Source organism: Vidua macroura, chromosome 6, assembly GCF_024509145.1.
Source record: "Vidua macroura isolate BioBank_ID:100142 chromosome 6, ASM2450914v1, whole genome shotgun sequence".
Taxonomy (NCBI): Eukaryota; Metazoa; Chordata; class Aves; order Passeriformes; family Viduidae; genus Vidua; species Vidua macroura.
The window spans coordinates 37,191,703-37,206,169 of NC_071576.1; the positions used below are offsets into that span (position 1 = coordinate 37,191,703).

At 47.2% G+C, this 14,467-nt stretch overlaps 1 protein-coding gene across 3 annotated transcripts in view; it reads right to left on the minus strand.

The window, feature by feature from the left end:
* Positions 1-9,370, minus strand: part of MAPKBP1 (mitogen-activated protein kinase binding protein 1) — a 96,773-nt gene extending 87,403 nt beyond the window's left edge. For all 3 annotated transcript variants that reach the window (XM_053980238.1, XM_053980237.1, XM_053980236.1), the window contains exons 1-2: positions 9,283-9,370; positions 8,156-8,499 (exon numbers count right to left, since the gene is read on the minus strand). In XM_053980238.1, the coding sequence (XP_053836213.1) occupies positions 8,156-8,272 (117 nt within the window). In that variant the 5' untranslated portion in view covers positions 8,273-8,499; positions 9,283-9,370. The remainder of the gene's footprint in view (positions 1-8,155; positions 8,500-9,282) is intronic.
* Between the last annotated feature and the right edge of the window lie 5,097 nt (positions 9,371-14,467).

Sequence of the window (14,467 nt, forward strand, 5' to 3'; positions counted from 1 at the left end):
TTTACCCTCAGTCTTATTCAATGCATTAGGGACTGTGCAATGAACTCAAGCTCCTTTGGTGCAAAGCCTGCTCTGAGCAATGGTGCTTTTTTTTTTTTTTTTTTTTTTGTAAATGAAAGCATCCCTAGTACACATAAGACTTCAAAGGCAAGCAGCCCCTTATGTGCTACTCAAAAGGTGAGCAGCCCATTTCAAAGCTCTTGGGAGACCTCAAAGGCTACCACTCTGAGCACAGGAGAGGTAGCTAACACTTCAATACTGGCACTTCAAACAGCTGCCCTTTGCTGGGCCTGTTTGTCAATAGGGAAGGGTTTCTGAAGAGGCAGCACTGTTTTTCAGAGTGCCTACTTGGGAGAAAAAACAGGAGGAGAAAGCTTTATAACTCTATATCCTTGAATCCACGGGCACTGCCTTATAGTTGCTTTCTCCTTTCAGAAACTCCTCAATGTGCCTGCTCTCAAGACATTTGTTAATGTTATGACTCTACTATGATGCAACCTCAGATAATCTACCTTTTTCCTGAGAAAGGAGTCTCTCTAGATCCATGATGGGGGAAATTTCATACTAACTGTGCAAAGTGTCAGGGAGATGCAGAAATTAAAGAAGCATCACTGTAAGGAAGGAACGCAATTGTTAAAATTTCATTGGGTAAGAAATCTTCTATTAGTTATTATATCACATTAGCTATCTTGACCAACTGTGAATTTTAATACTGTATTTGGGAGAACAAGCAGGTCTGACTTTTATAGCTATTGACTTGGAAACTCTGAATACACCAGCAGTTCACAGTCCTCTACAGCACTATTTTCAATCAGCTTCCTCACAGTAACTAACAACAGTACTGGTCTCCTGGGACACTAGCAAATTTACAAGGCTTACTGGGGTTTCTACAGCTCTAATTCTTATGGTGCTTAATCTGCTTGAGCTTGTTGAAAAGTCATCATCACCAGAGCTACTGAAATCATTAGTGACAATGGGACCAAGTCAGCATTTACAAAAGCATAGTTTGTGGACTTTTAAGCAAATCATCTTAAATGAACACAAGTTCCCCTCACATGGGAGAGAAACATCCCTGGTAATCTCCAAGAGGTTGGGCTTTGTGACTAAGGCTAGGCCTTGGCCTTAGAGGATCAAGATTCAATTTCTAGGTCTGCCTCAGACTTCCTGTGGGAGTTTGGAACCATGTCTGTATAGACAGATTCCATTCCCTCCATCCCTTTAGTTTTTTAAGCCTGAAGCTCCTCTAGGTCTACTTTATCCCATCTGTCCAGTGCTCACCAAAGCAAGGTAGAGAGATGGGATGCTCCTACAGTCTATGGTCATACAAATACTAGTAATGAGTCACCTTTGCATTGATATTTTTGAATACAGATCACACAGCACAGCTGATTACAACAGCTGCAGGCCTCAGTTGCATTTTCCTTGCACAACACATGAACATGCTCAGGGCAAGGATAAGCAGCCCTGTGGTGAAGGGCAATAGTAGGAGGGTTTTATGAATTGCAGTAGCCACCCTTTGGTGGATACAGCCTCAGCAGAGCCTGCAGGGTTTCAGGCACAGGGACCAGCCCACAAGTGGAGCTGGGAATCAGAGCAGCGAGCGTGCCGCAACCCTGCTACGCACATACCAGAGCCCTCAGAAACTTCCAGCTATGCGGAGGCAGGTACCTCAGGCACAAACACAAGCCTGAAGTAACTGAAACTGGGCTTGGTGATAGTTAATTATTCAGTCCTTAGCTGGGATCACTCAGCATTAATGTCAGCGCTAAGCACTGTTTGAGTGCCATGTAAGCACCATTCCTGGCACCAAACATCAAAACCTTTGAAAAAAGCCAAAGAGTAGCTAGTATGTGTTGTTTGCTTTCACTCACAGAGAAAATTGTACCAAGGCTAATCAAGCAACTTCTCCCCAAGACCTGATCAACAGGAAACAAAATATCTACTTCAATTTTCCAGGCCATCAAAATGCTGACCACCACTTTCTCAGCCAGAAATGGAGGTGGTGATCTGTAGTTTCTTTCCACTAGACACAGAGGACAGTAAAATAATACACAAGTCACAGGTGCTTACAGATCCTTGATGATGGAAAATCAGATGTTGGCCCAGCCAGGTCTGACTCCCAAACAACATCTCAATTGTTCTGCCCTTCTGAAATAGATGAGGTGATACACCACGTGAAGAGCTAAGCATGCAGCTAGTGAAACAGATGGTACACTCTGAAGGAGGTCTCTTTCCACTGTGTCTGAGGATGCCTTTCTTCACCAGCTCCCTCAGCACCACAGTGAACAATAGCTCTGACTAGCAAGCAGCAAATCTACCACCCGCAATGCCTCTGAACAGCCCTGACCTCTGCTATCTTACTGTCCCAGCCAGGTCTTTGGCAAACACTACACACTTCACAGCCCATGGACAAAAGGGGGGATTCTGTGCACAGCTCACCCAGCACAGCAGGGACAGCAGTGTGAAACCTGCTTATGAGCCTCCCCAGCCAGGTTAGCCAAGTCCCATGTGCCCTCTCAGAGGACCCAGCTAATCTGAAGGAGGTGAAGAACAACATTCAAGGCAGGACCACAGCAGCTCTGAAAGGCTAACCAGGTAAGCAGTGTATGACCATCCACAGGAAGCAAGAGCTATTAAAACCCACGAGGCAAATGACCTGGTTTGTGTTATTTATGCTGACTTCACCCCAGCACATCATCATGCTTCCCCTGCCATGAAGATGTCTTCCTGATGTCTTTCACAGTCAAGACAGCACATGACTTAGGGGTGGCTGGAAGAATGGATCTTGCCAGCAATCTTGCCTCAAGATTGGCAAAAAGTATCCATATTTTATGGATACAACTGCAGGCTACAAGACCAAATACATTGAATTGTTTTATGCTTTTATATCCACTATACTTCAAGAACCAAAGTCAACTGGCACTGTAGTTCACCAGCAGAAAAACTCTGGCTTTGATATGCTCTGTGAACACAAAGTCACATTTAACACTCATGTTTAGACCAAGGGAGCTAGCCAGATCACCCTGTATTTTCAGGACAAGGCATTTCATTCACAGAGTGAAGAATGGAACAAGAAAATGCTGTGTGTGAAACTATTCACAAACATAAGAGTCACCCTGAGCACCACATATCCAAGGATGGAATAAGGGGGGACCAGAGCAACCCAAGCAGGGAAGCATTCAACCCCTGAGTTATGACATTCTCACTTGCTCCACTGACTCGATCTACAGATACAGATATGCCACTGAAATGCAGGTCTGGCTATGGAGAACCCAACCAGCCTTTGTCCTGTGCTTTAAGGGACACTGTTATAAGCCTGACCAGAGACAGATATGAAATCCTTCTATGTCTGAACAGCAGGCCCTAAGCTGAGGAAGCAATTGGGTGTGTTTAGACTGAGCAGTGCAGAGCTGTAAGAGAGATACCTAGCTACCATCTGGGGTCAAGCAATATTCATGGATGCTGAAGCAGAACGGGCACAGTAGCAGACATCCAGACCAGGGTTACAGGCATTCCCTCAGCTGTGCCCCTGGCTGCACTGGTCCCAGAGATGGGCTGAGCACTGTTCAGACTGCAGTGGAATGAAAAGGGTGAATGGGGCAATACTGCACTGACTAGCTACTCAAAAGTACCATCATTTTGTAGAAGACCCTTCCAAATCCTGCCAAAAGAAAAGCTTACGTCAGCATCAGACAGGCTGCTCCCTACCTCACCCTCACAGTCAGGCTGTTCAGCCCCACATCCAGCTCCCTGGGAACCCAGCAGGTTTTGCTGCTGCAGGACCAAGTTGCTCCCAAAGACTTACAAAGAATTTCACTCTGCAACAAGCCTCAGCTGCACCTGAAGTGATTTAATAAGAGGTGATGATTTTTGATGCATTTATATCAGTGAACCAAACTTGTCTGACCTTTGTTTCTGTTACAGTTCAGGTTCAGCAATTCCCAGCTGATGCAGTTAAGACCAGCAGTGGTCTGATACCAATTCATGTTGGAAGACACGGCATTTTCAAACAAAAAGGACTGTGTGCTGAAGGCAAGACGCTACAGTCAGACCAGAAACATTACTCCATTCTCCTGTGTCCAGGACAGCCTGTGGTCCCAACTGAGCCCTCCAGCTTCTCAGGGGATTAAGAAGCTGGAGAACTTTTTTGGAATGACAAGACATGAGAGGTCTGAAGTTTCCATAGATCTGCTTTCCTCTTAAATCTGTGCAAGCTCACTGGCAGGACACAGAAGTACTTGTTTCTACTGGCTAGCAGTAAGAACAGACCATGCCTCACCAAAGGAGGACAGGAAACCCTGTCCCACTAGGAGCAACTTAGTCAGGGCTCATTTTCAGAACAAAAGCTCTCAAGAAGGTTTTGCAGAGCCACCCAGTCCAATTCAGCATCGTGGGGCAGGAACAGGCACTCCAGCTGCACGTGTTTGCATGCCACTTGGAGAGGGGAGAGACCACAACACAACAGCTCTCTGCTGAATGACTTCCTGCTGAGGAATTCAGGTTTTAGTCAAAGCACGGTTTTAAACAGGCAACTTAAAATATTTCTGGCTTAGAAAAAACAGCAGAGATCAAAGAAAACAGCAGCAAATTCCAAATGTGTTTCTTTGATTCGCTGGCTTCCTGTTTCAGGGAAAGCCTGTAGCAGGTTTTGTAGCAATTTGTTTCTACATTGACATTCTCAATCTGATTTGACAAAGAATACCCGCACACACCATCCCCCCTGAAACAAGCACAGCGACATCAGCTAAAAAGAGGTTTATATTTACAAGTGTAGAGCTCAACAATACAAACAACCCCTGCAGGAACTGTACTTGCTTAAGTACATTACTTCTGTCAGCAGGGTACTACAGCAACCAGGACATTTTAACAATGGGAGATGGGTCAGGCCTGAGCTTCCCCTCTGTCCTGATAGTGTTGCTCTGCAGGGTGATTCAAAGGCACTTAGTGCCCAGCCTTTAACCCCGTGTCTCTACTGGAATCACAAGCACGGTGATCAGATGCACGGCTGGATTTCTGGCAGGGCTAGTAGTCCTCTAGAAATTGAATGCAGGCCAATCAACTTATCTGAGGAAATTTTAGCTTCCAACCGCCACACCAATACATTACAAATCCCAACCGTCAACAAACCTTAGACTTAAGTCACCGTACTCTAGGTCTATATTGGTTCAACACAAAAAATAGAGATCTAGAGAGCACAGCAAAAGTGGATACAAGCCATGAATATGGGAAGACACACAAAAAAAAAGAAGTCTAAACACAAAACTACTCAGACAGCAACAAAAATCAGGACTCCCACAAAACAAAAGCTGTTTTCAAAAAGCAGTAACAAAACCAAACACCACATCCCATTTGTCAACAAGCTTTACTTAAAGCTGCCATTCCTTCCCCTCTTTTCATTTTTTTTTTTTAATTTCCATGATTATCTATTGGCTACTTAGTTTTACTTCTGTAGAGATCTTCTGGAGCTCAACAGTAAAACCATGCATTAATTACAGCAAGAAATTAGTCCTAGTGGAAGTCACAAAACAAGTTCTCTCTTGTACAGATCCCAAGTAACACCCTGCATGTCCTGCACAGCCATCATGCAAAATATCTCTACTTACCCACACTCCCCCTTCCACAGCAATGCACAAACAGGTCTCTGCAGAGCCAGCCTCCCACAGACTGCCCACGGCCAGCCCAGCAGTACACGGCTGCTTCACTGAAAGGAGGCAATTTCACAAGCCTTCTCTTCAGCATGACAAACTGCCCGAGGGGCCTGTCCCTAACCACTGGGACAGCCTGGCAAGCCTCACATGCCCAAAGGGTTCTTTAGGAAAGAGCCAGGACACTTCCCACTGGAGGGGAAAAAACCCAAATCACCACAGTTCACGGAAGTTTAAGTAGTGCCACTGAGGGTGCTTGTCCACCCTAAATTGAGCACCAGGTTGCAATAAAAAGTTGAGGGACTCAGAGGGCTGTTGAGGGCTGGGTCTTCACCTACATCTGCACATGCAAAGCACAATATCATCTTCCAGGCATTAATTTAGGGCAACAGTCCATCTCCATCCTACGTAACCAAGAAGCATCTCGCTGAGATGACCAATTTCATTGGTCCTTCCATTCTTCCACCTGACCAGCTTCATATAGCTCTTAGAGCAGTTATTTCTCAAAAAATCCAAGACACAAAGATGCCTCAAAGACTCCTTCCTGCAGGTCAGAAAAGATCCCTCAGGAATTATGTGTATGATGGTCACCATTAGCCCCATGGGTTTTTACACACAGCAAATAGCAGACTGAAACCTGATTCTGCTATTTTAGAAAAACAGAACTGCTTCTCACCTTGGAAAGCAGAGGAGCACACATGTAGCAGAGGGAGTATATCCACAGATACTCCAACATCTATCAGATCTTTGATAAAGGGCCCACTCTTTTTCACCTTGCCCCCTCCAGCTGGCCCACTGATGGCAGACCCTAACTCATCTGAGCTAATTCAGAGCTGATCACTTCAGGAAACCAACACCTGCACCTAACTCCTCATAATGCCAAACTGATTCTGCCAGCAAACTCCCCATCAGTTCCTTTGCACCTCGCTGATTAATGGCTCTCACTAATAAGACAGACAAAATCCAACCCTGAAATTTGATGGTGCAGAATGAATCCATTACATCCCTCCCCAGGGCTTCAGGCTGCACACTGGGAGACAGCATGAAGGATGAAATGGAGCTCTCCCAAAAGGCACGTGTAAGGAAAGCAAAATGAAGCATGTACCACAGAATACCCAGGGTATGTAGCAGTAGGTCCCAGCCCTGAAAAGTGTGCAGACCACAGAGCCAAAATCAAATGCCCACCATATGTGGGGGATACAAGTGGCTTTTGTCTCTTCCAGTAGAAGTCCCTGCAGAATACAGAATAACAAACACCAAAAAAGTACGTTTCACTGGCAGTGACAGGTTCCATGAAATGCACATACATGCACATGCACACACTGAGGTCAAGTACAAGCACCAAGGACTTTCCCCTAGACAACTTTGAGGAAGCCAGGCAGGTTTTTCTCTTGCTTGGCAAGAGAAGAATACTGTGTTCCTTGGTATTAAAGAGCCATCTAAGGGGAACTCTGACCTGAACCAGAGTTCTGAGAACAGGATGTCATGCTGGGGAAAGACCATTTTTAGGTACAGTGTCATTTACTTCCCCTGAAGTTTTATATCTACTCTTCACTTCAAGAGAGAAATTTAGAAGCATTACTGTTTTGAGACCAATGAATACACTTTTCAGACATGTGTTACAAGCACTTCTTATTTATTAGCAAGTCTTTGCAAAAGGGGAGGGATTAAGTTTTCTATTTATGGAGACAGAGAGCTACACAAAGGCTGAGTGATTTGCCCAGGGTTACAGGTGAATCAGTGGCAGGGACAGAACAAGGTGCCCTGACTCAGAGGCACCTGCTGTCAGCACAAGGCAATGCCACCCAGCTCTTGTGCTCCCTGAAGCCAGGCTTAAGTCATCCTCCCCTCGTGACACCAGTCAATTCCTAGTCAGTGACTGTCTGTCAGGAATTCTCCAAAACACCAAGAAGAATGATGGACTTTAAGAACCAATTATACTCAATAGAAGATAACCCCAAGGAAAGGTGGTCTGAGGCACACAAAGGAAAGCACATGCCAACCTATGGAACACAGATGCTATCTGAACAGACACCTCCAAGACATGTTTCACATCTTTCATATAATCCTTCCCTTCCCCACACGCTCACAGAACTCTCCTTTGCAGGGTAGGAGCAATTGCTTATACACAAGAGGTGTTTCTGGGTCCTCAGCTGCCAGTAATGCAGGTTAGCAGCTGGTAACATGGAGGAAGAGGCAGCACTGCATTTATTCTGTCAGTCATCTGTAACAACTCCATACACCACAGTGTGGGAAATCCCAAAAGCTTTCTGATACAGCCTGGGTTCATATCACAAAAGCAAAAAGAATGCTTCAAAAGAGGGGCACAAGCTTCAAGAAGGATCTGCAGCAAAGCAAAGATCCCAACTAAAAGACAGATCAGTCATGGATCAGTTAGTTCCTCTGCATCGCTCTACAGTTATATCAAGTCTCCCAAAGCAGCATCATCAGTACAGATGGAAACTTAGACAACAAAGTTAAAGCATGCTGCTGCACCACACAGCACTCACCTTGCTGCCTATATCTTCTCGCTTGTTCCCAGGCTTGCTTCTCCTCAGCTTAATGGAAGGGGAGCGAAGTAGATTTTTGATCCGACTTGTTATCGTAGACCCTTCGACTGACATCATCTCCAGGTGCCACGGAGGTGTTCACCCCACACACAGACTGTGCCTGGGGAACGAGCCCAGGTTTGAGGCAGAAACACCGATGTGCTCAGCTTGGCTCCCACGCATTCACATATCTCTCAGCGATTCTGCCCGGGAACTCCACTCCTGTTACACTGCAAAGCTATTCACAGGGGCTGGCAGACTTTCCTTTTGCGGATTCCAGAGGATCAAATCAGCAGCAATCTAAACTGAAAGATGCACCGTGAGTCAATACCATATTCACAGTAAATTGAATTCTTTGCAAGAAATATAAACGCAAGACCTTATAGGATGGAGGCAGCATTACTATTTTCAGAGGTTTCCACACAAATTATCATCCATTCAGTATCAATTAACACATCTACACCAATTCCCAAATCCAAAATTTAGATTTTGCAGTTCAATATCATCTTATGACAAAGACAAAAATTCCCACCCCTTGCTTTAGCTCCATACACGTCCATTCCTCCTTATGCTTCACAGCCTGGAAAGCACAATGCTGTACTTGACTATTAAACACCGAGTAGCAGAAAAACCCCGAGAAAACACACGGGGGAGTTTTTAACTCTCACAAATCGATCTCTGTTTTAAGTCCACACAATTACATAGTATGTGATACCAGATAATAAAGGCATTTGATGTTTCCACGTCCCCCCACCCCTACTTATAAAGTGAATCAAGGAGGCACTACAGCTGCTGCCAAGGATTACAGACTCCCGGCCAACACCTTCACCTTTCCCGAAGCAGCTGGTGGTGGCCGGGGGGAAGAGGGATGCACTCAAAGCCTGCAGTGAATTATCCTCCCGGCTTTTGTGCAAAATGGGGGCGGGGGCAAGAAAGAGAGAGACAGAGAGAAGGGGAGACAGAAGAGAGGAGAGGAAGAGAGAAACGTCCAAGCCAGCACAGCCGGCAGCCTCCTCCCTGCGGCGGCAGCACTGCGGGCGAGGGGCCGCGCCTCCTCCCCCCGCCCCGCCGCGCTGAACCTCTCCTACCTGGCGCCCAAGAACGGCGATCCCGGCGCCCACGGTGCCCCGCAGCGCCTGCCCATGCAGCCGGCCTGCCCCGAGGAGGGGCCGCGGCGCGGGCCGCCCCCGCGGGCGGGGCGGGGGCCGTACCCTGGGCGGCGGCGGCGGCAGGGAGGGGGTGGCAGCGAGGGGGCGGCTCCGCAGTGCCAGGTGCGGGCCAGGCGCCGGGGCCAGGCCGGGACCCGCCCGCCGAGCCCGGGAGCGCAGGGGCGCGCGCCCGCCCGTCCCGCCGCGCCCCGGCCCCGGCCCGGCCGCCCGGCAGCGCTACGGCGGCCCGCGCGGGCCAAACCGCGGCCCGGGGCGGCGGAGGGACACGAGCGGCGCTGGCGGAGGGATCGCGGCGCGGCGGCCGTGCCGGGCTGTGCGTGTGGGGAGCGTGCCGGGCTGTGCGGAGAGCCCGTGCCGGGCTGTGCGTGTGGGGAGCGTGCCGGGCTGTGCGGAGAGCCCGTGCCGGGCTGTGCGTGTGGGGAGCGTGCCGGGCTGTGCGGAGAGCCCGTGCCGGGCTGTGCGTGTGGGGAGTGTGCCGGGCTGTGCGTGTGGGGAGCGTGCCGGGCTGTGCGTGTGGGGAGCGTGCCGGGCTGTGCGTGTGGGGAGCGTGCCGGGCTGTGCGGAGAGCCCGTGCCGGGCTGTGCCTGGGGAGGCCGCCGGCGCTGGCGTGCTCTAATGGGGATCCGAGGGTGCGCCTCCCACACAAGAGCCAAGTGAGACCCGGGGGAAGGTCAAAGGCGCGTTAGAGGCTCGTTCTGCCGTGCCCGCCGCCCCTCAGGCCCCAGGGTTGTGCCCTCCGCCTCCACCGTGCCCTGTCACCCTGTCCATCTTTTCCCTGGTTGAACCTGTTACTGTAGTGTCTCTGGCAAAATGGAACGCGGGTTTGCTTGACTTCCAAACTTAATATGGTAATTCCGAAAAATAACCAAACTACACTTGCCAACAACAGCTAAGCAAATATGGAGCATCCCTTGAACAGCGACGCCAGAAATGTGGAAAATTGGCCCATACATAATACAAGAGGTAGGACAACAGCAGATGTCATGTAACCCATCTTGGTGTCTCACACAGGTTGAGTTGTTGGTGTGAATTAGTGTGTCTGCAATTCAGCCGCACTGTTTGCCGACCCTCTGGCTGTGGTTGTTTCTTTCGAACAAAAGCGTTTACAAATCCTGGGTGCTTCCTTCCCCTTCAGAGTGGGTCGGCACACCACGCCTGGGGTGTTGCTGTCACTGGGGGTGTCACGGTGTCCTGACTGCCCCACACACCTGCTTGGCCATTACTGGCTGATCACCACATCCTGCCTGTGCCACAACAGGAGCCTCCTGAGGAATGACAGGGCAGGGGACCGTGAGACTGTGTCACTCTGCTGCTCTGGGGTGGGAGAGGGGACAGAGGATGTCAGCTTGTGGCCCCATAGTGTGGGACGGCTGACACTTCACATCTGGTGTGTTTTTACTGGGGCTAGGATGTTCACAGAGGTGGTGTGCAGGCTGCTGGCAAAGCCATACCCATAAGCAGCTCAGCTGGGTATTCCTGGATGACCACAGGAGCCCACAGCCACTCAATGGCAAGGAAGGGCTCCACTGCATAGGTTCCCAGCTATGAGGAAGTCCTGGAATTCCTTCTCCCCTCAGCTCTTCAAAGTTTTTGTTAGGATTCTGGCAGCCCACTGGCACATCAAGACACCAATGGAGTCAAAAATTTGGACACTTTTGTGCTGGCTCCTAGCAGGTGGGAGCCTAGAAGCAAATACATGCCAGGCAGCAAGAGGGTTTTGCCCTGGAGCTGTCTAATACCCATTCTCCAAGGAAGAGTTCAGAAGCCACTGTGCTAATTCCTTTGCTTCCCAAGTAGGAAGACAGCTGCCCTACCATGCCATGGCAGCTACTAACCACATGAGAGGAGGTGGAGAGGCAGATTTCACAAGCCAGCAAGCCTGAATTGCTGTCAGAGGGCATACATTTAGGATGTATCTCTCTCTCTCTCAGCGCAAAGAGACGGTGTGTATCAACACTGGTCACACCACAGCCCTAAAGGGGGAAAGGAAACCAGCCTTTCGTAGCATGAAAGTCCTGCTAGCTCCCCCCTCCTTAACATGCCCTGCCATTTATTGCAATTTGTCCTACATCCTTGGAGTATCTTTCTGGCTCCCTGTTGCCTACTGTGGGTAACCTGCTCTCTTTTCTGTCTTTGGTGACTCTCCTGTCTTCAATGACTAACTCAAACCCAGACTACTCATAGCAATTGGAGATTATCCTTCCAAAAATACAGGCTGTGAAAATTTGCTGAAGTTCAGGCAGAGATTTACAATGACAAATGATCCACAATGGGTTATGGTCTGCACACTGCCAGCATCACAGCTTGTGACTGTGTGAACCTTCACCACCAGAATTTCAGGAAAAGTTTGTTTGCATTCCAGGTTGAGATTTGGAGCAGGCCCAAGGGCTTGCAGGACTAGGATCTTAAGGCTTATCTGGTCAGAAACCTGCATAAATTGATGAAAACACCCAGAGGTATAATAAGGCATGCTTCTAATCTCTATCAGTAACTTGCAGGAAGTGAATTTAAAATGTCAGTGTCTAACCTTTGACAGCTTTTGTTTTGGTACATGTGCCAGAGAGAAATCCATGCTTGTTGCTGCGTCAGAATGTCATAAGGTTCTGGGAACTATGGCGCTTTGAAAGATACCAAATTTCGTGGGATTTATAATAAAGTTGCAAGAGCTGGTAACATTGCAATTATTTCTAAAATGGAAGTAATTGATGTCCATGGAGCTAAGAGTGTATATATAGAATCATGGAGTCATACAAGTGTCTTAGCTTTCAGCCCCAGACACAGTCTACAACCCCAGAGGTGGCACATAAGAAAAGGATTCTTTTAGAAAACATGAATATTGTCCATTCCCACCAAACTTGTTGTCTTATTGCTCAGTAATAGTGTCTTTATGTTCAGGGTGAGGAGAAACTCATGAAGGAAACCAGGCCTGCTGTTGCAGCAAAATTAAAATCCCTCTTCTAGGAAAAATTTACACATATGCTTAGCTTAATCCAGACTATCAATTCTAGTGAGTGGAACTACTCACAGAGGATATGGAATTTGAAAAGGGCACCAGCCTGTACAGGACTGGGACCTGGCACTGCACAGGAAAAAAAAAAAAAAAGTAGTCAATAGTTCTTAAATTTCTGCTGCTCAACACTAAAACCTCAGAGTCATCACATTTGGGAGAAACATGTATACATTTGAGAAAGAACTGAGGGATGTCTTTGAAAACAAGGGACAGCTGAGATGTATGCTTGGGAGATGCTGTTAAATGCAAGTAGAATTGTTCCCCTTTTGTTGGAAGCTGAGCACAGCATAATGTGATTTGTGATTACAAGTCTTTGTGGAGTGACTGAAGAGACAGGCTAACTCTGAAACATCACTGGACTTCTAAATTCACTGAAAAGGAACTGGGACAGGGAATGGATGTTTCTGATTTTCAGACTAAAGCATACTACCTTTCTACTTATTTTTGAAGCAGCATGAAATGTCACAGTTTCTTCAGTTTGTTCTAAAGAGAAAGATCTTACCAGTGGTTTTTAAAGAAACTTTTTCTATAGTTTCATTAATAAAAACACTTGCTCTTTTTTCCTTTGATCTCAACAGTACAAAAGGGAAACAGGCAGGAAACACCAGTTTCCTCTAGGTTTTGCAGTACAAGACTTACCACACACCTGTTTCATTGTTAGAGGTATACAATTTTCCAATTGTAATATCAAATTTATGAAAGGTTAGTGTAAAACCCTTGCACTGACTCTACAACCACCAGAGCTTTAGCTGGAGAGAAACCAGAGCAGATGATGCTGTCCTGCCTGGCTTCTGTTCTCCCAGCCCTATCCTCCAAGAAATACCAAACCACCTGAAATGGAGAAACTGCTTTTCATCCAGTGACGTGACTAGAAGCAATTGGTAGACCTACTGCTCCATGACAAGCTTCCTGATGTTGCTCTTGCTCATGGTGTCCAAAATAAGCTTTCCTATGGCAGCAGTCAAGGTAATCTGCTGACCAGTCATTGTGTCAAAGTTCATTAAAAGTGCATGTGTGGCTTGTGCTGGGGCAAGTGCTTCACTCTGTGCTCATTCACCCCAGCACCTGCTGCTGTTTCTTTTTTGTGCCATTATTGCCTCTTCACTATTGTCACAGATTACCTTTATTTCTGAACAAGGCTTGTGTTTTTACAGTATCTCCCTATAGGGTCCATCTCCACAGGGCAGCACCTTCACTGAGATCAGTTAATGATAACCAAAAGCAAAAGGACTTTCAGCTTCACTCTGGAGTCATGAATTCTTCCTTGACAGAAAGGATAATGTACCATGAATAAATTATATCATTTATCTTTGACGTTTCCAGCATGTGGTCTTGAATTATGTGTTCTCAAAGAAGTCTTTCTGAGGAATGCCTTAAATAATGAAAGAGAGATGCCTCAACAAATTAAATGCCATATGTTTAAGCACTAGGTAATGAAGTATCTGAAAATGTTTTTCTCTGCTGCAGAAATCCTCTGTGCTTTTCTAAGAGATAGCATTTTGCAATAGTTCTGTAATCCTGTAGGGCTCTGAGCAAAAGGAACATTTTGGAAGTGATTAAAAAAAAATATATATATATACTTTCCTAGTTAAGAATATAGTGATAAAATAAGAGCACATAAAAGAAGACACAAAACAACAGAGCAGAAGTGCTACATGAGCCCTCTCAGTGTGATATTAAACATTTCCTTGAATTTGTTCTCCTTACAAGCTCTTCTCACTACCTGTGGCCAGGCAGGGAACATGGGGTGAGTCTCCAGATAGCTGTGCCGACATACTCAGAGCAGATGTAGTCCCATGACTGGATACACTAAGTGCTTTCCAGACTCTCTGTGTGATGGGGCTGCAAGGTGCTCTGTGCCTCTGAAACCCTGACGTGCTGATACCATGTCGCAGCCAAGCCCCTGGGTGGCAGCTTCGTCAGCTTGGGGTTTTGCCATTTTAAATTTGTTTTCTTTGTCAAAGAAACAGATCTAAGAAAGGATTTAATTTTTTCAGACACCAGTGTGCTGGAGCTGACCTGCTCTCTGGTACTAGAGGGAGCTCCAAACTGGAAGCTGTGGCAGCCAGCATGAGCAATTGAGGCCAGTTCAGT